Source organism: Meles meles, chromosome 4 (genome assembly GCF_922984935.1).
Source record: "Meles meles chromosome 4, mMelMel3.1 paternal haplotype, whole genome shotgun sequence".
Lineage (NCBI taxonomy): Eukaryota > Metazoa > Chordata > Mammalia > Carnivora > Mustelidae > Meles > Meles meles.
In genome coordinates this window covers 151,409,294-151,436,187 of record NC_060069.1, presented here as the reverse complement: position 1 = coordinate 151,436,187, position 26,894 = coordinate 151,409,294, and the positions used below count along the sequence as shown (strand labels likewise).

General features: G+C 46.7%; 1 protein-coding gene across 5 annotated transcripts in view; it reads left to right on the top strand.

Annotated features, from left to right (window-relative positions):
- Positions 1-26,894, top strand: part of TIAM1 (TIAM Rac1 associated GEF 1) — a 380,123-nt gene that overhangs the window by 225,785 nt on the left and 127,444 nt on the right. For all 5 annotated transcript variants that reach the window (XM_046002793.1, XM_046002792.1, XM_046002795.1 and 2 more), the window contains 2 exons: positions 12,114-12,291; positions 22,243-23,216. In XM_046002793.1, coding sequence (XP_045858749.1) covers positions 22,254-23,216 — 963 coding nt within the window. In that variant the 5' untranslated portion in view covers positions 12,114-12,291; positions 22,243-22,253. The remainder of the gene's footprint in view (positions 1-12,113; positions 12,292-22,242; positions 23,217-26,894) is intronic.

The following is a 26,894-nucleotide window of genomic DNA, read 5'->3' as shown; positions in this document are numbered from 1 at the left end:
ATTTTGCAGATGGAGAAAGTGATATACAGGGATGATAGGTGACCGGTTCAAGGTCACAAGGACATTAGATGGCAGCTGAGGGCTAGATCTGACGGAACCCAAAGTCTGCGTTACATTGACAAACCACGCTACCTTCTGGGAGGAATCCTAAGTGTGGAAGGTTTTGACCCTAAATAGTGTGTCAGATTTGAACTATCACTGGCTATTCCCATGGAGGGGTCCAGATTTGAACTATCACTGGCTATTCCCATGGAGGGGTCCAGAAGGGGGATACAAAGAGGCATGTGTGCCAAAGACTGAGATTCAGGTAGCAGGGAGGGTGGAAGGAAGTGAGTTTATTAAAGAGAAAAAAGAGAAAAGTTCTCCATATGGAGAATTTGGTAGGACCTATCACTGGGGTCAGAGGCATAGCTGCAAAGTGCCCAGAGTCCAAGGGAAGGAATCGTGTTTTGGTGGCAGGCGGCCGGGGTTGGGGGGTGGCTTGGATGCTGATAGGAGGCCAAGGCCATTTGAACTCGTAAGTGGAAGCTCCTTTAGCCACAAGTGGTTTTCTGGATGGGAAGCCGGCCAGACAGAATGAGGATTTCTTCCAGAAGATGAAACCTTTTCTTCCCACCTAGGAAGACCAAAGTTTCATTCAAAACTATTTCAAAAATGGGTTTTTGCTTTGTGTGTTGTTGTTGCTGGCCTTTTTTTTTTTTTTTCTTTCTTTCTTTCTTTTTTTTTTTCCTTCTAGACTGTGTAACTGATACTTCTTGGCTACTTATCCTGGCTCTGTCTGAGATCCCCCACACCAAAAAATGCAGCCATGTTTGGGAACATGTTTTTGCTTATTGCCTCTTGGCCAGTCATCGTGTTGTCTTGTTGGGGGTGGAGATCAGCAGGTTGCAAAAACGAGTCCCTCCTTCCCGTCTCATTTTCCTCTTCTTACACGTGGCATTGTTTTACCAAGCACTGGTGAGGGGATATTGCCTAACATCTTCATTGAAGGAACCTCCATGTCACGCCCCCCAGGGACAGCTAGTCCTGTCAGCCCATAACTTCAGAGCAGCCTCAAGTTCTCACCTGAAGTTCTTCTGGAAGATTCTGGGAGACTTTGACATGGCTGTGATGTTGCTTCACAAAAAGGCTAAGATGTGGGGGAAGATTTAGATTGTACAGATGGGGAAACTGAGGAATTTGTCAACTAGGCTTACAAAACAAACCTTAGCAACAGATTTGGGGTTAGGTTTTGTTCTTGCTTATTTTTTTTTTAAATTTTTCATCATTATTATTATTTTTTATCATAATGACGTTTCTTCTTCTGGAGGGTTCCGTTGTAGCTTGCAGACCCCACCTGTCCACTGTGTCCCTGGAGGAAACCGTAAGCTTGGACCAAGTTGGAACAAGACAGGAGGGAGCGGGGAAAGGAATAGGTCCTCCAGGTGGTTTTGTTCAAGCCAGGATGAGGTGGCCTGACCAGGAGGCATTCCTGTGAGCTTCCCACATGCCGTCTTTTCTCAGTTTCCAGACCACTGTTCTCTGGGCTAGAACAGTAGTCTCCAATGTCGTGTGGATGCACGAGATGCGCTCCTTAGGGCGTGAGAAGGAAACATCAGAATCTATCTTTCTCTCTGTCTTGGGCACTTAAATTTTTGCGTGTTTCTGTTGGGTTCACAGGAAGGATGCACGTTGTTCACACACACACACGCAAAGGTAAAATGTGCATCGTTTGTTTGAACAGTAGCTCATGATGTGGCCGACGCATTAGTTAAACGAGCGAGGACACGCGCCCATGCTGTTTGAGGTGGGCATGCTCAGAGCTATTTTGCTGAATGAGGTTGCCCATAAAACCATTGGCACACTAGTGCCCTGGACAGGAGAGCACTCGCTAGTCCTTAGAAGGCAGGCCGGTGTCTGTTATTCTTGCTTTGTGTGTGGTCTCATAGATACGACTTGGCAATGAATGTCAAGCTTTTTAAGCTAGTTGCTGTCATACGAGAAACAGATTTGCTTTGCGATTTTATGTATCGGTTTTTCTGCACGGGGACTTTGATGTATCGCTGTTTCAGGGCTGTTCCCATGGTTTCCCAGGAACCGTCTTTATGTGAAAGGGGCTGATTATCCTCTTTTGACTACAGGGAATAGTCATAAAAAAGTCATTTGATTTTTTTTTTCCCCTTCTACTTTAAAAAAAAATCAAAATTGCAACCATTTCATGTGCTTTTCATTTCCCTCCCAATTTTTAATTCAGTTAGGATGAATGTTGGTCGTTATTCAGCCGAAAAGATCTTACACCAGCGTTTGAAGTAAGAATTGGTTATTCCATCTTGCCTTTCTTTCTTTCTCTTTCTTTCTTTCAAGATTTTACTTATCTATATGACAGAGATATAGAGAGAGGCGCACAAGTTGGCAGAGAGGCAGGCAGAGGGAGAAGGAAAAGCAGGCTCCCCGCTGAGCAGGGAGCATGATGTGGGACTCGATCCCTGGACCCTGAGATCATGACCTGAGCTGAAGGCAGCCGCTTAACCCACTGAGCCACCCAGGTGCCCCCCATCTTGCATTTCTGGGGCCAAGCTCACTGGCACTTTTTGCCTTCATTGACTCATGTGTTTACTGGAAAGAGACTCTCATGATGATTCTAATGATGATGCAGGTTTTAACTTAGGCAGGTTAACATGGAGTTCCTTTCAAGTGTAAGGTGCGCAGAAACTTCCAGAACCATCCTCTTCATTTAAAGAGATGGATGGTCAGGAAGGTTGGATTGACTCGAGTTGCTTGTGGCCCTAAAGTCAGTGCGTGTCTTTTCTGCCGTGGCTCTGAGCCCACTGTCACACGTCAGACCCCAGGGTTCTCCGGTGTAACCGACGGTAGCTGGAGGCCTGCAGTCAGCTTGCCATCTTACTCTCGCGTGGAAGGGGTGGCAGTTGTGTTCAGATGCTCCATTTGCGCTGGTGTGCAATACGCTGCTGTGTGCGGCCCACACTCATCTCACTGTGATCTGCGCAGCTTTAGGGCCTCAGCCTTGTAGTCGGCGATCTTATTTAAGTGGTAAACCCAATCTCAGGACGAGTCAGGAGCGTGGTGGGTGTCCTGGGGACCTGGAGAGTTCTGGGGGCTGAACTCCAATCTGATTTACATTTTAACTTCATGGCACGGAGCCCGAGGCAGCATTTTATTTTTGTGTTACTGATGCTGTTTCGTCCATTTATTATTATAGCCATTGGCTGAGTCAATGGAAGGCGTACTTGAGATAATGGTTTAAACTTTTGGCCTCTCACGGGTCATCAGAGGTTGTGTATGTGCGTGTGTGTGTGTGTATGTTTAAAGTTCTTTGATTATACAGTGGAACTGGCCAATATTTGTGTCTCCATAAATCCTTCCTGATCTAGGCTTTTTGGCAGGGTCTCTACCTTCTCCCTCCCTCCCTCCCTCCTTCCCACCTACTTCCTCCCCCCCTTCCTTCCTTCCTTCCAGTGCCCTGCTCACGTGTTCCAGCCCTGTTGCTCTGTGTCCGCGTGGGAGGGACGCCATATTTCTAGTATGATCCCTGTGCATTCCCACCTCTCAAGGGCAAAACTTCGGAATCGGGGGCTCCGTTTGACCTCATGCTGGAAGGTGTTACTGTCAACCTTCTTTGTCAGTTACCACACTAGAAACTTCAGAAGCATCTCTCCCTTCGTTTTCTCCTGCCCTCCCCATTTTTGATTGGTAAGTGTGTGGCCACTGAGTCCCCGTGTCTTCAGCCTGCCGTCCTCCTCACCTCAAGGCTCTCGCTGTCCCAGTTTAAGCCACCTTATCTCCAGCCAGCCACTGGCTGATTGACCCTTTGCAACAAGCCTCTGCCTTCTCTTCGGTGCTAGCCAGGGTGGGCTGGGGACAAGTGTTGGGTTGCGTACCTCTGCTGATAAGATCCCATCACAGACTCCATTACACAGAAGGTCTGATTCCTTTGTGCAGTGTCCCTCGCCAAAGCCCATCTGTTAAGCCTTATCACCTCTAGCTCCGTGCATCTGCCTCTGTGCAACACTGGACTGATGCTTTCAGCGAACAGCCCTTTGCTCTTTTCCTGGAAAGTTCTGCCCCCTTTTTTTTATTTCCCCACACTCCCTCCTGTCCCTGTTTATTTCCTCCCATCCTCACAAGCTAAGCCAAATCCTGTTAGCCCATCAGGACCAGGCTCAAATGACAGCTTCTTCTGGCCGAATTAGCCCGTTTCTTCTTATCATTCACTATTAACAAGGCCAGGTGAGCCTTGACAGCTCCATGTCCTAGTGGAGAGGTGACCATCGTTTACTCAGATTTGGGGCATCATAAGGAAAATGGTCTCTTTCCGCATCCTGGGCATATGGTAGGTGCTCAGTAAATGCTGGTTGAGTTAGCGGTTAGTTGCAGTCAGCAAAATTGTGTAGGCTCTTCCACAGACCGTTCACAGGAGTTTTTAGATAGCTGTAAGCGCAACTATTTAAGATCTACTTTTATATGCTCTATTTCATAAGATGCTGCTGCTGTGAGGCACACCACTGTTTTGTGTACCTCCAAGAAAGAAAATGGCGCCTGTGAAACCACACCACACCATAGCAACTGTGAGGCACATTTCATTTCAGAGATGTTCAAAGTGACAAATGTGTTTTTCTTAGAATTTTAGAATTTCTTGGAATCAGTGAAATAAGGAACTGTGTTTTATCTGCCAGAGCTTGTATCGTCTTAGTTTTATAACTGCCAAAGAGTTGGAGGTGATGTGTAGATAAAAAATTGAGGTCATTTTAAATGTGTGTGTGTGTGTGTGTGGTTTTTTGTTTTTTGTTTTTTTTTTTTTGTTTGTTTGTTTGTTTTTTTAACTTTAAAACTAGAGAGTAGAAGAGCATTTTGGGCTGAGCAGCCTGGGACTACCTTGGGATGCACGACCCTGTGGAACCTTGTCCTGTCAGTCTTGTCTCATGAATGAGCCCTAGTTTCTTCCTTTTTATTTACTTATTTTTTTAAAAAAGGTTTCATTTATCTGTTCAATTGAGAGATCAAGTAGGGAGGGGTAGAGGGAGAGGGAAGGAGGGAAAGAAGCAGGCTCCTGCTGAATGTGGAGCCCTACGTGGGGCTCGATCCCAGGTCCCTGAGATCATGACCTGAGCTGAAACCAAGAGTCAGCCACTCAACCGACTGAGCCACCGAGGGGTTGCTAGGGGCCCCTGGTTTCTTCCTTTTTAGAAGATAGGGACTTACCGCTAAAGAATCAACCCCGTTTTAGGAATCCTTAGGAGGAATCCCTTTAAAAATTTGTCACAAATCATCTTCTTTGATATCGAAGTGGAAGATTCTTCGCTGTGTTGAAATGGTTTCCTTAGCCTTCGGTTCAAATTCCCTGTTACCACCTAAACACGTATCAGGATCGGTATTCCTGATATCCCCTTCCCAGCGGCATTGCACAGGACCCGTTGAGTGTCCCTTTTTCCTTCAGGCAGCTGTGTTTCCAGCTATCGTACTTGCTCATTGAGTTTTGGTCACTAAATTACTTTGTTATACATTCTTAATATTTTTAGTTTCTCTTCCTTCCTCTCCGTCTTTAGTATCTGGTTTACTGAAATCTCTTTAGCCATTTTCTCTGGGAGGATTTTGCCATCTCAGGCATGCCTTCCGCCAACACAGATGCCACCAGCAGCAAGAATGGCTACCAGCTGGGGGCATGATTCTTTCTGATGGGCCCTTTAGGCTGGAGCGTGAGGGACCAACAGTGCGGATTTGGGGTTTCCCGGCCCAGTAACCTCTCCACAGGGGCTTTTGTGGTATTTTCTCCCCCTCTGTGTCGAAGGCAGTCTCAGGCCCTGTTGCTGGCAGGCATAGTTACTGCACGGCTGCTGGGGTGCGTGCCTCACCCCAGGGAGCTCTTCCCTGACTCACAGAGTGGCCCTCCCATGCAGTGTGGGGGAGGCGGCTCAGGTCACGGAACTGCTGTGCCTGGATGGTGGCACATGGGACCAAATCGCCAGGGTGACCACATCTTGCTCTGCTTCCTGATGAAGAAGGAGGACCCCTTGACAGCTCAATTACATTTCGGGCTGAAAGACTTCCCTCGGGGCTGCTCAGTGAGAGAACAGGTGAAGGGAGAGGCCAGGTTTTAGGGGTTGGAGATCAGGGAAATGGCAGGTTGCCCTTTCACAATACTAGGTCACCTGGGAGGGCCTGGAGAAGGTGGTAGAGTCAGCCAGCAGCAGTTGAGTCGGAAAAGTCCCTGCTCTTGGAGTGCCCTTCTGGTCAACTGTGTCCTTCAGAATGGAGGACCGCCCTCCAGTCAGTCTCCTGGTTATAAACAGCAGACGTGGAAAGCCAGAAAGAACTAGAACCAAAGTCCCCCTCTGGAGCTGTAGTCTTTGACAGTGAAAGAAGAGCTGCCCTAACCCACACCTATCTGTCCCAGTGTTGTGGGATCTGGGGCTTCTTCCTGTCCCTGGGGAGGCTTCTATACAGCTAGTGTGGGAGCAGGAGGCAGGTCTGCCCAGGGAGAGGGACCTGGGTGGCAGGACTTTGGAAAAGACATTGTTGGAAATCTAACTAAGACGACCGACATGTTTTGGAGAAGATAATTCTGGTTTGCAGTTTAAGGACTGTACACTCTGGTGGGTCTCACAGGGGGTGTGGGAGCACTTTGGATGGAGTACTGTCCTCTCCCGCTGTCCTCTCACGGACACCTAGTTCCCTCACTGGAACAACCCTGGTAAGTTAAGGCCCAGCATGGCGGAATGCTGAAGGACAGATTTCAGCATTAGTCATTAACTGTGGTCTGCTCCTCTTCCATGATCCTTGGGGATCAGATGTTTCATTCTCTCTTGTAGTGACATGGGTGTGCTTTTTTGACATGACTCAAACTTAAAGTTGAGAATTTGGGAGCTGGGAGCCCGGAGCTGAGTGGGCTCTCACAGCACATGGTCACTCCTCTTGGAGTGTTGGGTGGAATTCTCAAGTGTTTGGTAGCTTCGCCATTTCTTAGTGGGAATGATACTACTTAGATTTTTGAGAAATTACGTGGCTCTCGTGGTCAGACCTGGAGAAGCTGTTAAATCCACTTTGGTCAGTTGGGCCTCGTTTGGGCCCTTGTTGAGCCAGGCCATGGGGGCGTTTGGGAGATTTGATGGCCAGCTGTGGAACACAGCCCTCTGGGACTGGCAGTCTCCAGACTTTCTCGGACGAAGCTGGGAGGGAGCTCCGTAGCGAGTGATGCAATGTTGGAGTTGGATGCATTGGCTGTTGCCAGTGTCCAACCGTAGCTGCAAGACAATAAACACCAAGAACCGAGGGAAACTTAGAAGAGTATTTTGGCCTCAAGCCACTGACACCCTGCCAGACAGATAGTAAGCATTCCATAAATGGTAGATCGCGCTGAGTTGGGGTAGAACGTGTTACTTCACTTTGAAACACACTGACTTTACTCCCATGAAATATGGTAATGTCTGTCCCTGCTGAACCTGCTGGTTAAGTATTGCCAAAGATTCACTGTTCTAAAATTAAAGTTATTATTTTAGTAGAGCTTTCTTGACTTATAGCTGGCTTGAAAATACTGGTTCTATGAACATGTTTCCTCAGTTACCTTGGGATACACTTGGATGTACTAGGAAACAGCATTGCTCAAAACTAGTGTGGTGTTGGGATATGGGAACTTTCAGGGATTTTTTTCAACTGATAAGGATGTCTGTTTTCACCTGTCGCAAAAACACCGTTGGGCCAAAGCCACGTCATCCGTGCCCTAGGGAGTAGGAATTTGGAGCCCCTGTCATCACCCATCCATCTGTGCTAAAAATCCTGCTCCTGTCTTGAGTCCTCACATGGTTCCCTCCTGGGAGGGAAGGTGTGGCACATTTTCTCTGGGGTAGAGTCTCAGTTTTCACACAGAGTGGACAGGCTCTCTCCTGGTGGATCCCTTGCCTCATGCCAGATGAGGGTGGCCATCCTGTAGCATGACCCAGCCCTACTTGGGCATGAGCCAGAGAGCCCTACCTTAAGTTTCCAACCCCTCAGGACCCTGGAGAGCAAACAGGGATTAAGGAGAATTTCCTGGAGGGTTATGCAGCCTCTGTACTCTTCAGCAGTATTCTACTTCTTCAGAACTTCTGTTACTGAGTTGTGGTTTTCTTTTTTAATCATTTCTCAAGAAGACACATCGCTAGGAAATGTGTCACTGAGCCCATGTTGAAGGAGATGGCCCAGAGCATTGCTTAGCATTGCAGTGACCTCGGAGAACCACTGTGGAAATTTCTCTCTGGTCTTGGTATCAAGAACATTCATCCTTCTTCTGACCAGTTGATTAGGAATTGTGAATTTTACAACTGCCATGTTTTCTCAGTTTGAGTTGGCTGTTATAGCGCTTACTATAAATAGAACTGGCTGGGTAGCTTGATAGGGTATGATGGTTACCCTTATTCCCTCTGTCCTTTGGGTTTCTTTTGGGTTTTTTGAGATTAGTAATTTCTTCTATTTTAGATTATGTATCTTTTTTTTTAAAGATTTTATTTATTTTAGAGCAAAAGAGTATGCACGCATGAGCAGGGAGAGGGGCAGAAGGGGAGGGTGGGAGCATGGAGCCTGATGTGGGGCTTAATCTCATGACCCTGAGATTATGACCTGAGCCAAAACCAAGAGTCAGACACTCAAGTGGCTGAGCTACCCAGGTGCCCCTAGATTGTGAATATTTGAAAGTCACTCACTACTGAGTCCTTTGTTAAGGAAATAGTTAAAAAAAATGTAAAAAAGGTGACCAGTGAATTTTCTTTAATTTTTGAATCATGTAAAATTTTTCAATGCCCTAGACTGATCCATCCATCCATTCTTCCATCTATCTATCCAATGCAGATTTTTAGACTAAGTATGAATAGTGAAAACTAAAATTTTTTGGTGCTTATTACTTTTAAAATAAACATTCAGGATTCTGACTTGTTCAGGATTTTGGTCAAAGACCTCTACAGCCCCCTTCCCTCTGCTACTCATTTTACTCATAAGGGGAGACTTCTGATTCTCATTATTTCACTAACTATGGAACAGTTTTGGGCACTGAAGTCATAATGAACAGAGTTAAGAGTTAACATACTTAGGTAGCATTTTATAGTTTGTGTAATGGTTCATGTTGATTCTCTGTCTTAACAATCTTTTTAGGTAGGTAAGTAAGGTCGACAATCTTACATGCTCATTTTTCCTGTTGAGTATACTTGCCCAGGGTCACATAAGTAAGAGAACTTGGTGCATGAGCTTGGGTATTTTGAGGGCACGTACAATACCCCTTTCTCTATATACTTTTGTCTCTGGGACTTGTGAAGTCTTAAAAATAACAGGATGCTCCTTAGAGGAGTATTTTTTGAAGGTGAAAAAGAAACTTCTGATCTGGGAGACTTTTTAGGAAAAGCTGTGGGTCCACTGTCATGGACACAATATTTCTGACATCTGTCTTATTGTCATCTCACCTCAGACTGGAAGGTTAGGGCCGTGGAATCCCTCCGCCTTGTCCATTTTTGCAAGTATATGAAGCTGGAGGTGAGTTTTGGTAATTCCTTCCCCCGCTTCCAGCACTCACACTTCCCTGTGAAAATTGCTTGACGCCTGACCCAGAAATGGACTGTAGGAGTTGACGGTGAATCAGAATGAGACTGAAAAACACAGTACAGTCAGCGTTCGTGCCCCGTGAGTGTAACATAAGCAGGCCGCTGGTGTTGCCGGATTGCATCACAGTGGTGTGCGCGCGCCGTGACAAGTTGGGTAGATCCCATCTTCCAGCTGCATCAGTCAATTCCCTTGTTGCCCTGCAACAAATTTAAGGTGACTCATGTCATCCCACTTTTAACATGGACCCACTTTCATTGAGTTAGGCACCCTGTTTGCAGGAAGTCCCAGTAACAGTGGCCTCCTACGTTGTACTTCTTACAGTTTACAAATGCTAAGTAATGGTGGAATCATAGCTAACGTTTATTGCAAACTGACCGCCTGGTAGGCGCGAAGCTAGTCGTGTAACACAGATGGTCTTTAGTGCTCATGATAACCCAGTGGTTTAAGAGCTATTCTGTTTGCAGAGGGTTGATATGGAGAGTTTGCCCCCAGATCACCCAAGTGAGTGGTGAGGCCAAGATTTGACCTCATGCAAGTATTAAGACTGAGACTCAAACCCCCAGCCCTGAACTTGGTGCATAGCTGCCTTCCATTGAACCTGAATGCTTTGCAGTTCTTTTTATTTTATTTTATTTTATTTATTTTTTCAGGGTAACAGTATTCATTCTTTTTTCACAACACCCAGTGCTCCATGCAAAACGTGCCCTCCCCATTACCCACCACCTGTTCCCCCAACCTCCCACCCCTGACCCTTCAAAACCCTCAGGTTGCCCCAACCTCCCACCCCTGACCCTTTGCTTTGCAGTTCTTGAAGAAAACTCAGAGTCTGCTAATCGTTCTCAGGGGCCATGGTGGAGCCAACTACTCTGGGCAAAATGAGTACCGCTTGGCACGTTGCAACCACAGCCTGTCTGCAGATTGCAAAATACATGAGACTCTTCATTTGTCCACGTCACAGGTCAATTCTGCTGCTGGGGTCACAGGGAAAAAAAAATTTTCCCCCACCCATATCAGACAAAAATTCTACCAACTCTATTTTGTTTTCCTGCAGTGTTTTATTAAAAAAAAAAAAAAAAAAAAAAAAAGCCCTGTAACTCTCATCTTCTTCCCCATATCGTTCTTCTGCTCAGGAATTAGAAGGCTGTAGATGGAGAAAAATTACAGTTCTGGAAGGTAGAATATGTCCTTCTTTTAAAGTATAAGAAAATGCATTATCAGTTTCTGGGGAGCAGGTGGAAGGGCAGCTGCCCGCGGGCCCCCATTTGCCAGCAAGAATCCAGCCTTGCAAATTATTGGCAGCTGGCACCGTAATGAGTCCATTTCAATATAAATGGGCTGTTGCTTATTAATTTCTGCCAGTTCCTAGGCAATTCAGGAACTGCTTTGAAAATTTGAAAATCGCAGAGAACAGCTTCAGGAGGATGCCTAGGAAAAGAGAGAGAACAAGCTAGCAATGGGGGAATTATGGAAAGGGCACGTATTGTAGGGTAATAATGGGGTATGGCTGAGGACGCGGGCTCCCTTCCTTGCAAAGCGTGAGTCACCCACTTCAGGTTAAATAGTACGTTTTCTGAGATAAGGAAGAATCACAACTTCTCTGATTGTTCTGTTCTCTGTGGATGTGTGTGTTTATTTATTGACTGCTTCTGTGGGGCTGCCTTCCACAAAGTAGGCAGTTTTTCTCTGGGTTCCTGTTCAAAGCGTTGGGCACCCCGGGCTCATACCTTGTTGGAACCAGCAGCAGTGGGCAGCCCCACAGAGGGATGTCCGGGAGGAGGGCGATAAGGTGCAGCACCCCCCGCCCCAACAACGGGACCACAGACTGTCTTGCTTCCTTAGTATTTGCAGTTTCATCTCAGAAGACAGGCTTTTTTTTTCCCCCTTAAAAAAAATATCATTTTTTAATATCATTCTTTTTAATCTTTTTTTTTTAACACTGCTTGTTCCTGGAGCTGTCCTTGTCCATGTATCTTCTGTGCTAAAAAGCAGTTTAGGCATTTCACTAAATTCTTTTCTGTACATATTCTTCACGACTTGCCTCTGAATTTGATGTCTGGCCAGCGGAGAACATGTATGCGATGAACTCTCCGTGTTTTGCGTTTTTTTGTTTTGTTTTGTTTCACCGTCTTTTGACATTTTCTTCAACTTTTGTCGTAAAAGTAGCTGTTTTGATAATAACCAAGACTCCCTTGTTTCCTTTTATTGATTCTCTCTGTTCGTTGAGACCTTTTGAAGATGAAGAGGAAGCCGTGGAAATCATTCCGCAATAACCCGTTTCTGTTAGCTGCTACTTTTCTCCATAGAAATAGGGGGAAATGATAACTTGGTCTGTCGGACCGGTTCTTACCGTAAATAGGGATACACTTGTATTTATTTAGGGATCTGATTATGCCTGCGCTCTCTACCTGCAGCTGAAGATGTGCTGTTAGATTTGGGGCTTGGTAGCACACACAGAATGGATGTCAGAGAATTAAGGAGAATGGGCCCCTTGGAAAAGGCCCATGTTCGGTGTTCTGGCTGACCACTTCATTTCTCTTTTCCATCCTTTGCAGGTTTTCGGCACATGCTCAGACACTCACAGGAGACGATGATGACCTCCCCGAGGGACAGGTGCTGACACTTTACCCGGTCCCTGCGGCTGTTCATCCTGACGCCATTTCCCATCTCAGTATCTAAATGCCACAGTGCTCTTGGGGCAAGTTGGGCTGGGAACCACTGTTGCCTTGTAAGGTAGGTTTGTATGAGTCGTTTTAAGCTCATATACATCCGCATGAATCAATGGAAACACTTCCAACGTGGTGGGACGGATCCGTTTTAGTGTAATTAGAATTGCTGGGTTGCATGTAGCTCGTGGGAAAAAGAATTTGGAACCACTTCTTTGGATTGGGGTTACACCCAGCTAAGAATTCAAAAGCATTAGCCCTCAAACTTAAAAAAAAAAAAGAAAAGAAAAGAAAAGAAGAAGCCGGTACCTATGAGATCTCTTCTCTCCCCTGTGAATTGCCCTCAGGGTCTTTTAAATTTATCTCTGAGCTTTGCTATCTTTTTATTGGATTATTTTTGAAAAAGACCAACCTCGCTGCAAATCTGAACTTCAAAACAATGATATATTTTGTTTCTGGTTTGGGTGATCTCTAAAAAGCAAAATAAATACAGTCAAAATAATAATCTTTCTAAATCAAAGATCATCTTTTATTTGTTGCAAAACTTTCCTGTTTAGTCTCTTGTGTTAGGGGTGTTTGCGTGTGACTTGGCAAAACACTTCTCACGGGTTTGTAAAGATTTAGCAAAAACTTTCAGAACTTTGTCTCAGTTTAATCTTAGCTTCCTCCCCCCTCACCCCCTACCCCACCCCTGTCTTCAAGCTCAGCCTCCAGTAGGGAAAAAACAGGCTTGAAACCAAGACCTCCCACTAGAAGCTAATTTTAAATTTGCAATCTGTTGTCTTGTGATTTTCGCTTCAAATTTAACTTTGAAATAAATACATTTCATCCTTTCTCCTGCAGATTTGGAGGTCTGTTTTCAAGTCATGGAAGGGTGATCATTATGTTTATTTTAATAAGTTTTTAAATACCTCAGGGGAGTGAAAAATCATATTATTAATAATTACAATTTCTGTGCATCATTAAATGCCTTATGCTTGGATTTCGCAATGTCCTCACCAATGACTGAGGAACCTTGCTTTGGGAGTTCACTTTGGTCTTGAATGTGGTATGAATTGGGTCATCTTGGGCCCACTAATGAGCTCTGCTGTTTTATATATTTGAAGAGCCCTTGTTTTAAGGGAGTCTGCATGAGGAACACTCCCGCTGAGGAGAGCTATGTATTTAGGTTACCAAGACAAGGGTGGGTACAGCAGGGTCCCTGCCACTAGGCCATTATAATAATAAGGTGGGAAGAGGGTCCATACAAAGCAAGACAAGTGTGTCACTGTACAAATAACCACGCAGCAGACGCCATGTAAGGAGGTTAAGCAAAGTGCTGTTGAGAAAGCGTGATTAAATCCAAGCTAGATAGTATTTTCTTTACCTTAGGTAATTTTTCCCAGCCATCTGTTCCGAGTTTGGGTTTGGTGTCGTTTGTTGTAGCTGTCAGTACAGTACCCACATCCTCACTCTCTTCAATTATCCAAAAAACCCAGGGACTTAAAGCGTGTTAACATGTTTTATTTATTTGCCTTTCCTTAAAATCAGTTACAGGTTCAGTGCAGAAACTTTAGAAAATACCAAAAAACAAAAAAAAGAAGTGGAAGTTTTGAAAAATTGAAATTACCCACAATCACTCTATCCAGAATGATTGCTTTTAAAATTATTATATAGGTCTAGCGTGTGTGCGGGCACGTGTGTGTGTGTGTGAGAGAGAGAGAGAGAAAGTGAACATATTATTAATATTCTTAAAATTTTAGCCTGCTCAAAACTATTTTCTTGGTTGTGCACCTCAAATAGAAGGGTTGGTTGGTTTGTTTGTTTGTTTGTTTTTGAGATTTTATTTATTTGTCAGAGAGAGAGAGAGAGCACAAGCAGGGGGAGCTGTAGGCAGAGCAGGCAGAGGGAGAAGCAGGCTCCCCGGTAAGCAAGGAGCCCGATGTGGGACTCGATCCCAAGACCCCGAGATCATGACAGCCAAAGGCAGATACTTAACCACTGAGCCACCCAGGCATCCCTCAAATAGAAGTTGTTACTTCTGAGCATAAGAAGAGTTTTGCTCCACTGATGTTTGACCCTACAGTAGAATGATCTTTTTTGATTATCTACTTCTGAACAGGGCAAGCCTTGGCAGGCTGACCCATAAGGCTGGGCTTGGATCACGAAGAATGGGAAGACTGGGGAAAGCATGGGTCACTCTGGTCTCTGTTTGGGGACTGCTTGAACTGCTGGTCTCATCTAAGGAATCCGACTTCCGGACAATAAAAATATTATAGGCTCCTTAGTTCTCAAGGTGATGAGGTTATTTCTAGTTCCTTTGTATCTTCCTCTTTCTGTCGCTCTTTTCCCTCTGAACAATCTGAAGTTACAAGAGTATTTTTGTTTGTTCCTCTCTGCCCAGAGACGTTGGCTGTGGGGTGGTTTTCTATTAACTAGAAAGTTTTCTCATGCAATATGGAGAAAAACGTAACATCGGTGTGATGAGAGAGACACAGTTTGCATGATTTGTGCAGGACTCGGACAGGTCTTACCTTTCTTTGTTATTTGTGTTCTGTTTCTCTACTCAGGTATGATCACTGATGTTCATAATGATTTTGTGTAGACATTGTGAGCAGTTAAGCTTTTCATTTATTTCAAGAGTGCTTACCTTTACTCGGGGAGCAGAGTTAGAGTAGTGGCTTTATTTTTTTTATTTTTTTATTTTTTGGAGAGGAAATTTCTAACAAAAAACATTTTACTTATTATTTATTTTAGAGAGAGTGCACTTGTGTGTGGCAGGAAAGGGGCAGAGGTAGAGAGAGAGAAGAGAGAGAGAATCTTAAGCAGGCCCCATGCTCAGTGCAGAGCTGGACACAGGGTCTTTCTCATGACCTCGAGACCATGACCTGAGTCAAAATCAAGACTCAGATGCTTAACCAGCTGAGCCACCCAGGGAACCCAGAGAAAAAAATTTTAATATTGAAGAATTTTTTTCCCCACTTCATTGATGAATTTGGGTGTGATTTGCATACATTTCCTAGCATGTGAGTCCCAGAATATATTGGTCTGCAGTTTCAATCATGTGATAGCTGCTTTAAAAGTCTTTGCTATTCCAACATCTGGGTCACTTTAGGATCAACGTCTATGGATTGCCTTTTTCCTGGAGAACTGGTTAGAATTTCTGGGTTCTTTGGAACACATTGTGGACATTTTAAGTGTCATATTGGGAGACTTGAGGTCCTGTTAAAATCATCTGGAAAACGATGGTTTTCCTTTTTTGCTGTTGTAGCAGGCAGTCGACCCGGCCAGGTTCAGATTACAAGTTGGGTTTCCCCTTCAGTGGGTGATGGTTCCAGTGTCCATTCCGTCCGTTCTGTCTCTCAGTCTTTGCTGGGTATCTTGGATTTGTCCATGGGCCACTTGCCTGGCAGTCTGGGAGGTGGACTGTGGTTTTATGTAGTGACTCAGTTCCCAAAGCCTTTACCATCTTGCTTAGGGTCGGTCTGAGGCTGGGCATCTGAGGGGCGTGAGCCCCAGACTTGTGTGGATTCGTACAGAGCACTGGTGAATTGGCTTCTCCAGCTCTCTTTCCTTGGAGACCCCCTCCCCCCCATTCCTTGGTTGGCAGGGGCCACTCTTCTTGGTTCTTTGGCTGGAACAACGGGGTGCATCTTGGGAATTTTCACTCACCTGTGTCAGAGGTGTCCTTCCGCTTAAGGCTGGGAGAGAAGAACCGGGAAACTCGCCCTTGCACAAGCAGCTTCTTCCGGTTTTGACTTCCCCACTCAGCATGCTTGTGCTCGCACTTTGGAATCTTTGGGCAGTTGCTGTTTTCTTCGGCCTCAAGTTCTTCAGTTTTTTTATCAGTCAGAGAAAGGTCAGTCCTAGTGCCGAGTTCTGTCTTGGCGGGCACCAGATGCTGGCAGTTCTGTTTCATTCATTACTTTATGGAGACAGAAGCGCCGCCCCAGTTAATCAGCTCTACCTCTCTGTTGAACCTCCCTTTGGACCACTGGTCTGTGCTTACTTTGTGTTTCCTGGTAAGAGATGCTAGGTGATGCTCAGTGCATGTGTATTTTTTTTTTTTTAAGATTTATTTATGTATTAGAGGGAAAATAGGGGGAGGGGCAGAGGAAGAAGGGGAGAGAGAATTTCCCAACAGACTCCCACACCCAGCACAGAGCCTGATGTGGGACTCGATCCCACGACCCGGAGGTCATGACCTGAGCTGAAATCAAGAGTTGGATGCTCAGCCAACTGAGCCACCCGGGTGCCCCAACAGCATGCTTATTTTTTATTGCCCGATTTGTTGAAACTATCTTAGGATATTTTAGATTGCTTTCAGCTATAAGAGCAGATTTTAGAATGTTTCATTTTGAAGAACTCTCACTTTTATTTTTTTGAAAGAGAGAGCAAGCATGTGAGTGGAGAGGGGTGCAGAGGGAGAGAGAGAGAGGGAATCTTAAGCAGGCTCCACGCCCAGCAAGGAACCAACATGGGCTCAGTCTCACCACCCTGAGATCACGGCCTGATTCAGAATCAAGAGTTGGACACTGAACTGCCTGAGCCACCCAGGCGGCCCTGAAAAATTCTCAGTTTTAAACAGAAATTCCGTTTAACCAGACTATTTCAGGTATTTAAGGCTTTGCTCTTTAAATTTTGAAACAATTAGAGATTCACAAGACATTGTACAGATGATGTACAACCTCATGGCTGTTCTTACTGATAAATTTCCTTAAGATACCTTTTCACTTACTCACTGTGTATTTAACCTGGTGGATTTCAAGGAATGTACTAGGATTGCCTGAAAAGTTGAAGTCATTGCTTTGAGAGAAAGGTCACAGTGGTAGAAAAAGGTACACTGCCTCTAGTGTCCTTGACTTCTGGCCCCAAGAATCTCAATTTTCTGACCCCTCACCACTTTCAGGTGACAACCTGCCCAGCGTGCCCCATGCCACCATGTCTCCCTTGCTTCCATTTTGTCTGGGTCCTCTGAGGCCGAGTACGTCTGCACTGTCCACCTAGACAATGGGGAGGGCTACCCTCTGAACTCTGAATTCTGCAGGGACAGCTCTCAAAAGAGGAGGCAGGAAAGAATTGAGGGCAAGAAGTGAAATGAGGTGAAGGCAAGGCATTCATTCTTTGGCCCGGTAATCGGGGGTGGGGAGCAGAGTGGAGCAGGGGCGAGTGGTCTGGGATGAGGGACCTTCAGGTGGAAGGGAGCCAGAGTGACGGGCATGTTGATGACCGCTGTGTCTTCGAGACATCTGATGGAAGGGGCTAGCATAGTTAAGTCTGACGTTGTGTTTTTTTTCTAGTCCACATTGTGGTATTGTTCCCTAATTTGTGTCGTGGTCCCATTCTCATCTCCTTGTTATTATGGTTGTATGAATTTCTGCATTCTAGGTTAAAGTTTAGTTTGTCATTCACTCGTTCAGTGTTTTGCCATCGAGCACCTTTTACCTTTCAGGCGGTGTTCTAGGCACTGAGGATATAGCAATAAATAAGACAAGCAAAACTTTTAGCCCTCCTGAAGCTTAGGTTCTGGTGGGGAAGAACAGAGAATAAAAAAGTTAAGTGAACTATATTGTGTGTTACAGTTGTGATAAAGGCTCAGGAGGAAAAGAAAAGAAGAGGGGTAAGGATTGAGCTCTGTGAGGGGGCTGTCATTTTGGATAGAGGTCAGGGAAGGTCACCCTGAGAAGACAGTATTTGAGTCAAAGAACGAACTGGAATGTGATCGAGGTAGTGAAGGACGGTTGCAGGCAGAAAGAAGAGCATGGGCAAAGGCCCTGGGACAGGCTCAGGTAGCCAGAACTTAGACCTTTGAAAAGAAAGTATGAGAAGCCAGACTTGAGGTCCAAATACAGAGGGTTGTTCTTGTGATAAAATCTTGCCCAACACCTCTTGCCTAATCCCCCTCCCGCTAAGTGCTCCCTGAAAATGCAACTTATTTGGAACCACTATCGTGCTACATAAGGAAGTGATAGTTTTAATGAGTTTAAAACTGGAGAAAGTTTCCAGCTAGAGGTTGAGTACTCTTATTCTGACGCTCTTCTTTTTAATTTCCGTCCTGGTTTTTGCATTTCAGTCTGACCTTGATTTCTGTTTTCTCACCTCAAGACAGTGTGATGATTGTGTTGGTGAGGTACTACTGATCACTCACCTTCTGCTTTGTTTCTAAAATGCATGACCGTGGACTGTCTCCTTGTCTGGAGTCGAACACTTCTGGCCTCCATAGAGGCTACTGAGGAACTGAAAGCTGCTTTCTTTTTTTTTTTTAAGATTTTATTTATTTGATAGAGACACAGTGAGAGAGGGAATGCAAGCAGGGGGAGTGGGAGAGGGAGAAGCAGGCTCCCCGCTGAGCAGGGAGCCCAATGCAGGGCTTGATCCCAGGACCCTGGGATCATGACCTGAGCTGAAGGCAGAGGCTTTAACCCACTGAGCCATGCAGGCGCCCCATCCACGAGCAATTTTAATTTTTCATGCTTCTGTTAACTTCTGCGTCCCCCCACCAATGCCGCATGAGCCCTTGTGGTTCTCACCAACCTTTCAGGAAAAGTTTTCAAATTAAGGGCTATTTCAGCAGGTCCCCAGCAACTGATTTTACTTGACTTGCTTCAGACTTCCTGCCAACTCTGTTTAGGTCACCCCCTGAGAATTTCTCTTGGTAGGATTTAGGGGATTTGGCATTCGTCTCTAAATTCTAGTTCTGAAGATAAAAATGGCTTCTTTCCTACCTTGGCCGGCTGGAAAGAATCCTGCTACTAAAAATGCTATTAATATAACAGGCCCGTCGGAGTGATCCATTAGGTGCTGTAGTTCTTGAAGGTTGGGGCCATTTCCTTTAGGAAACCTCTCCTGAGGCTTTTAACTTGATTGCTTTTCTGTTGGCAGAAACGAGCCTCACCAAAAAATGTGTTGTTGAGAATATGCCTGTCAATTTATATTTGCAGGCTTTGATACGTGGAATAGAGAAGGGTTCTCCTTGTGGGTGTGAGGAGACAGTTTTGCTTGTCTTACATGCAGTTCGGCCACTATCATTCTTTTCCTTCTTTTAAACTTAAACCTGTTGATTTTTTTCTTTTTTCTTTTTTTAAGATTTTATTTATTCATTTGACAGACAGAGATCACAAGTAGGCAGAGAGGCAGGCAGAGAGAGAGGGGGGAAGCAGGCTCTCCGCTGAGCAGAGACCCCCGATATGGGGCTCAATCCCAGGACCCTGGGATCATGACCTGAGCCAAAGGCAGAGACTTTATCCCACTGAGCCACCCAGGCGCCCCTAAACCTGTTGATTCTTAAAGTGGGACCATGGCTGACACTCGTTCTAAGCTTTTTATTATTTATTGGCAAAACATACAAATACGTAGACACATTCAGGTGTCTTAACATGTACTTTGAAAGATCAAGAACTCTAAGGAATTGGCCATGGCCTTTAGTTATTAAAATGCTTATGTGGGGGCACCTGGATGGCTCAGTGGGTTAAAGCCTCTTCCTTCAGCTCAGGTCATGATCTCAGGGTCCTGGGATCGAGCCCCGCATCGGGCTCTCTGCTCAGCAAGGAGCCTGCTTCCCTTCCTCTCTCTGCCTGCCTCTCTGTCTACTTGTGATCTCTGTCTGTCAAATAAATAAATAAAATCTTTTAAAAAAATGCTTATGTGTTGGGGCATCTGGGTGGCGCCCTCCATTAAGCGTTTGACTCTTGGTTTTGGCTCAGGTCTTGATCTCAGGGTTGTGAGATCGAGCCCCGTGTTGGGCTCTCTCTCTCTCTCTCTCTGCCTCCCTCTCCTCTGCCCTTCCCACTCACATGTGTGCTCTCTTTCTCTAAAATAAATAAATCTTAAGAAAGCGTTTCTCTTTTTTTTTTTGTTTGACTTTCAAAACATAGCACACAATATTCTTCAGAATATAGATCACAAATGGTCGTGTATGGACAGTGGATGTTTTTCTTTCCCCTCTAGTGAGTTGAATTGTTGTTGTTGTTTTTTTTTTCCTTTGCTTCTTAAAGATGCCTGCCAGAGAGGCAGGGGCTTATTAACTGCTTTGAAATATACTTGCTGCCAGGAAAAAGGAGATTCTCCTGCTTGGAAAGTTCCCTCTGAGAATCACATGATGTGTGACCCGGTGGGGAATATTCCAGTATGGGAAGAGTGTAACATCTGGTGCCTGTGTGAATTACCTCCGAACTCACTGGAACATGAAATGGAGGTTTTCCCTTCCTGTGGCCACCGATTTGGTTTCCACGAAGATAGGCTCCTCTGAGTCGATGGAGTGTTTTAGACTCCATCTAAATCTGAGATTATAGAATGATTCTGGATCAGTGTGAAGGTGTCTGATAGTCCCGACTCTTTGTCGTGGTTCTGGTCAATTCGTTCTCTGCGTCCCCCCTGGTACCTTTCACTGTTTTCTTGTCTACCTTCCGTGGCTACAGTATCCGTTCTTGAGATCTGGGAGCGTGTCTCTCTTGTTCACTGCTGTGTCTCTGGCTTCTACAACATGGTAGGTGCTCATGTATTTTCTGAATGAATGACTACGTAGGTGGTTGGAAACATCAGCGCAGGAATATATACAGCTACTATATTTTTCCTCTTTTCCTTTCTGGCCACTTTTATGTGTATGTCTTAAGCGCATACAATTTGAATAGTACAGAGAAAGAACAGAGTAAGGAGAAGAGGCTAAGAGAGTCACAGTCGCTGAGCTTTGAAGGTCTTTCCTCTTTCCCCGTGTGGGTGACAGTCACCAGGCCAGGGAGAGAGACCGGAAAATGGGAAGAAAGGACTTGAATTAACCTGGGTAGCCCCAAAAGGCTGAATCACATTTAGTGGTTTCATAATGTGAATTTCTGTGTGCAGGGCACTCTGTACCGGATTAATGTTCCTGGTTTGGATTTGCTCCCAGAAATAAACCCATTAGTCTGCTGCTAAGCAGATAGGGGGGTTTCTTTTGGTTTTGCCCATCTCCCTCTCCCTGCCTCCCACTTCATGCCCTCTCTGAAATACCAAAAGTTAAGGTTTTCAGAATGCTGGGGCATTGAATCAAATTTTTAAAAGCCCATTGTTCCTTTTGACCTGGATGAAGTAGGAAGAGTTGATCGGACTTATTAATCTCTTGAGTGTTTCAAGTTTTGATTGATTTTTTTTTAAAGATTTTATTTATTTATCTGAGAGAGAATGAGTGAGAGAGAGCATGAGAGAGGAGAGGGTCAGAGGGAGAAGCAGTCTCCCCAAGAAGCCGGGAGCCCGATGCGGCGCTCGATCCCGGAAGTCTGGGATCATGACCTAAGCCGAAGGCAGTCGCTCAACCAACTGAGCCACCCAGGCGCCCCTGATTTTGAAATACAGATGGGAGTCTGGATCAAACGGAAACACTGGGAGGGAGGGAGGTCGCCAAATGCTCCGGTGAGTTTGGTTACTGCTTTTTTAACTACATTATCATTTCCAGAAGAAAGCCCGTTTGTGGGGTGCCTGGGTGGCTCAGTGGGTTAAGCCTCTGCCTTCGGCTCAGGTCATGATCTCAGGGTCCTGGGATCGAGCCCCGTATCCAGCTCTCTGCTCATCAGGGAGCCTGCTTCCCTCCCCTCCTCTGCCTGCCTCTCTCCCTACATGTGATCTCTGTCTGTCAAATAAATAAACTCTTTAAAAAAAAAAAAAAAAGTCCGGTTGTGCTTTCAGGGTTTTCGGTGTCTGGAGAGAAGCTGAGCTTGGTAAGTATAGCATTTGGAGGGAACCACGAGGGTTCGCAGCCCTGTGAAGGCAGCACGGCATGGGCAGCTACTACCCTCTGGGCACAGACACATTTAATTCTCTACATGTCTCCCTGGGTTCTCATTTCACATCGCAGGGGGCCCGTCTCAGTGGAGGTGTCAGTTCTCACCTGCAAGCGTGTAAGGGCCCAGGCCCCTGCCAGGTGCAGAGGAGGTGCAGGGCAGAGGATTGTGTCCTGTCGCCTTACCAAGCTCTCCACCCGCCCAGCACCCTGAGCTCTTTCTGTTAAACTACCCATTCGTGACTCACTTATCCCCTCCTCTCTTTCCTCCCACCCCCCATGCTGCAGACCATAAAACCATGGGAAACGCAGAAAGTCAAAATGTAGAACATGAGTTTTATGGAGAAAAGCATGCCAGCCTGGGCCGTAAGCACACGTCCCGCTCACTGCGCCTGTCACACAAGGCTCGGCGGACGAGGCACGCGTCCTCGGGGAAGGTGATCCACAGGAACTCCGAAGTGAGCACACGATCCAGCAGCACGCCCAGCATCCCGCAGTCCCTGGCGGAGAATGGCCTGGAGCCCTTCTCCCAGGAGGGCACCCTAGAGGACTTCGGCAGCCCCATTTGGGTGGACCGAGTGGATATGGGCTTGAGACCCGTGTCGTACACCGATTCTTCTATCACTCCCAGCGTGGACAGCAGCATCGTCCTCACAGCCGCCTCTGTGCAGAGCATGCCAGACTCGGAGGACACCCGGCTCTACGGGGATGACGCTACGTATTTGGCTGACGGAGGCAGGAGGCAGCATCCCTACACATCCAATGGGCCCACTTTCATGGAGACGGCGAGCTTTAAGAAGAAACGCTCCAAATCTGCAGACATCTGGCGGGAGGACAGCCTGGAATTCTCACTCTCCGATCTGAGCCAAGAACATTTAACAAGCAACGAAGAGATCTTGGGTTCCACCGAAGAGAAAGACTGCGAGGAGGCTCGGGGCATGGAACCCCGGGCGAGCCCTCGGCAGCTCAGCAGCTGTCAGCGTGCCAATTCCCTGGGGGACTTGTATGCTCAGAAAAACTCCGGGGTGACGGCAAACGGGGGGCCCAGGAGCAAATTCGCAGGCTACTGTCGGAATCTGGTGTCTGATATTCCCGATCTTGCAAACCATAAGATGCCACCAGCTGCTGCCGAAGAGTCTCTTCCCTACAGTAATTACAACACACTCCCCTGTAGGAAGTCTCACTGTCTTTCTGAAGGTGCCACCAACCCACAGATTAGCCATAGCAACAGCATGCAAGGCAGAAGAGCAAAAACAACTCAGGTAAAGTGGCTGAAATCTGTTTCACTGTTTTGGAAATGGTGCATGAGTTCAAGTGCATGCTTTTGCTCCTGCACGGTTCCCATCTTTGAGTCCCTGGCGGCTGCTGCTGCTACTACTGTTCCCCCACACTCCCGGGGGGGGGTTCATCTCAGCTCTGCTTCACCCCTTTTCCAGTTCGGTGCCTAGGGGTGGGATGAAGGGAAGTGTGTGTGTGTGTGTGTGTGTGTGTGTGTGTGTGTGTTGGGGGGTGGCGATGTGGGTAGGAGTGAGAATAAAGCTGATAAGTTCATACTCGGGACCTGCTGCCTCTCCAGCTCAGCTCTCGAATAGCATCTTGCTTCTGCTGAGCCTCCTTCCTCTCTCCGGACAGATGGGCCCGGCGGGTTGTGCACGCTCGGGGTGTCTCTCCAGTGCCGCAGGTGGGAAGACGGGTTAGTCGGAAGCTCCTCGGAGGAGGCATCTTTGATTCAGGGCGGGCTCTGGTCATTGGTCAGCTTCTCGCGGAGGTTGGCAGGCTTCCTGCCTTACCAGGAGTCATTTCAATTTCCTGTTCCTTGCGGTGCTGGCCAGCCCTGTCTCTGGAGGGAGGGGTAGCGGAAGGAATAACATGGGCGGCTTCCAGTTCCTACTTTGCAGCCAGCTCGTTGTTTGACCTTGGGCAAACCCTGACTTCTAGTTGCTTCTCTGAAAAATGGGAGTGAAAAGGGCTCAACTCGCTTGCTTAGGGGTCTAGGGCAGGCGAGAAATGGGTGTGAAGGCGTTTCTTTTGAAGATTATTTTTTTACAAGTGCTTTGCTGATGAAAAGAGGACTCATCACCTTCATTGGTAGTGATACTCCCAGGAGCCTAAGAGCCCGCCTCACACTCCTGCGTGCCCTGGTGCTTTTCTGGTCCTGCTGTTCCCGGTCGCCGAGTTCCGGGTGTCCTGACTGGTGTTGAGGATAGGTTCGTGGTTTAGCAAGACAGCGCTTCTGATCAGCGATCCAGTCAAGCCCATTTGCCTCGAAAGGCACGTCAGCCTCAGGGTGACCAGCTGACAGCACCGTGGTCAGCGGGAAAGCGGCAGGTGCCCTCTGAACTGACCGGACGGGGGTGGTGCTGTTCCAGTACGAGTCAGACAGGCATTTTGAGGTTTAGGTCTCTCAGAAAGGGGGTCTAAGTATAATGGGCAGATGGTGGGGAACCCAAGGAGGGGGCAGAGAAAATGGGCACTGGACTGTGTTCTTGCTGGAGAGCAGATTTTTAAAATCACCCCAATCTCAGGTTTCTGATTTTACGTTGGAATTTTAAAGTCTCCTGTACCAGCCATCAGGGAAGTCCTCGGTGTTTTTTGTTTCTTCTCCTACTCTAACTTTCTGTATTAGAATAATTAAAATTTTCTGTATGTTCCTCCCCAAGTTTATATGGGTTAAAGGAGACTGTGTTTGACCTCTCCCCTCCTTTTCTTTCCAAAATTATGTTTGACTGTGATAAAAATACACACGACATTTACCGTCTTGACCATTTTGAAGTGTGTAGTTCACGTTCACACTGTGGGGCACCCATCACTACGTCCATCCCCAGAACTCTTTCCATCTTGAACACCTGTTAAGCAACAACCTCTCCTCCCCCTCCCCCAACATCCCCCCCCGCCAACGCAGCCCCAGTCCCGTTATCTACCTCCATGAATTTGACTACTCTAGGGATCTCCCATAAGTGGAATCAGGTAGTAGTGGTCTTCTTGTGACTGGCTTCTTTCCCTTAGCGTAATTTCCTCAGGGTCCATCCGTGTTGTAGCTGGGATTTCCTTCCTTTTTAAGGCCGAAGAATATTCTAGCACGTGTGTTTGCTGCAGTTTTCTTTTATCCATTCATCTGTTGGAGGGCAAGTTGTGCCGATGATGTCCAAGCCAGGCATCGGGGCTCCACTCCTTCTCACCTGGGTGACTTTGGGCAAAAAACTGTCAGATGCGGGGATAATCATAAGACCTTTCGAGAAGATGGGATGAAGTGACACAGTGCCCGGTCCTTTGGCAGCAGCCGGCAGGGGAGGATTTGTTAGTCGTTGGCTGTGTACCTCATTAGTGGCGGTGTAGGACGTAAGGGCCCAGGGTGGTTCTGTGTTTCTATCAAAGTCTTGTGTCTTAGAACAGTTGTTAAAAACGTTGACTGTCCAATCAGAGGAGATGAGCCTGAAGATGTGTTTCGATGGACACCTGAATTTTGTACCCTTCTCTTTTCGGGGGGAGAGACTCACTGATGGGAATGATGGAACAATGCCCCTGTGGTCCTTCCGCCCACCCTGCAGAGGCTGCTCCTTGCTGTCCGTTTGGTTAGTGGAGAGACCCGTGAGATAGGTGACCTGTCCTGTGACCTGAAAGGGGCTGAAGGCTCGGTCTTGAAGGCACGGCCGGAATGGCATTGCAGGGTTGAAGCGAGGAGAGGGGCTCCTGGCCTTCGGGATGCAGGGAAGGGTGCATCATTGATGCAGACAGTTGAGAAAGGAACATCACCTGTGACCTGTTACTGTCCCTCTTACCTGGAGCATGCCACCTAGGACTTTTTTTTTTTTTTTTTTTTTTAAAGAGTGGGGTGGGGGGGCAGAGACTCCATGCTGAGTGTGGAGCCTGACATGAGGCTCGATCCCACGACCCTGAGATCATGACCTGAGTGGAAATCAAGAGTCAAATGCTTACACTACTGAGCTTGCCAGGCGCCCCACGTTAGCTCACATTCTGTATGAGATCTAAGAGGGGTGCCTGGCTGTATTCTGGCTCTCCAGCTCCATGTTGTGCCCCCTCCGACCCCGCCCCAGGCTGGGGACAGCTGGACCTCTGGTTCAGCCCACCCCCATGGATGGGGCTTTGAGTCACAGCTGACTATTCCCAGAAGAGAGGGGCAGAGCAGTTTTCTCCGGCAGAGCCGGTACCACTGTGAGCTCTCACGTGTCATTGTTCTATGAAATTTCCATCTTTGGCTTGGCGCCTTCTGAAATTGTTAATATATGGAAGTGAGATCATCTAAATGTGGTGTCTCAGAAAGTTACTGCCTCGGCAGCTTAATGTGATGCAGAGAGCAACGGACTCGCAGTCTGGAGGCGTCCATTTACATCCTGGCTCGCTCCTCGCTGACCGGTGACCTTGGGCGAGTCACTCCTGTCTTGCGTGCTGTACAGGCTCCTTCTCTGTCCGTGGTGAGGGACACCAGCCTCTGACAAGCACCCTTAGGGGAACCCGGCAGGCACCCAGCATGGACACCTGTTGCAGAGTCCATAGAATGAACGGAAGAATTATTTTTGTATTGACTTTATATGTTGAGTGAGGATCTTTAATGACTTGAAACAAACCCCAAAATTATGCACAACACTCCCCATCTCCACCCACGCTTCCTAGTCTAAGTTTGGTGTGTTCATCCAACGCGATTTCTTGAGAACCCACTATGTTCCAAACAGTGTATTTTAAGAGACAGTGGGTGTGGAAGCTTCCTTGAAAAGAATTCCTTTTCTTCTTCTTCTTCTTCTTTTTTTTTTTTTTTTTTGTTCTTTTTTTTTTTGTTGTTGTTGGTAAAAGTTTCTGACCCGGGGGATCTCTTTAGCGAGCTTGGATCGGAGATGTTAAAGTTCCCTCATCCTGCTCTGGTGACGTAGTTGGCTCTGTAACTGTCAGCAGTCTACTCCCCAGAAGAAGAGTTTCTGGAAGAC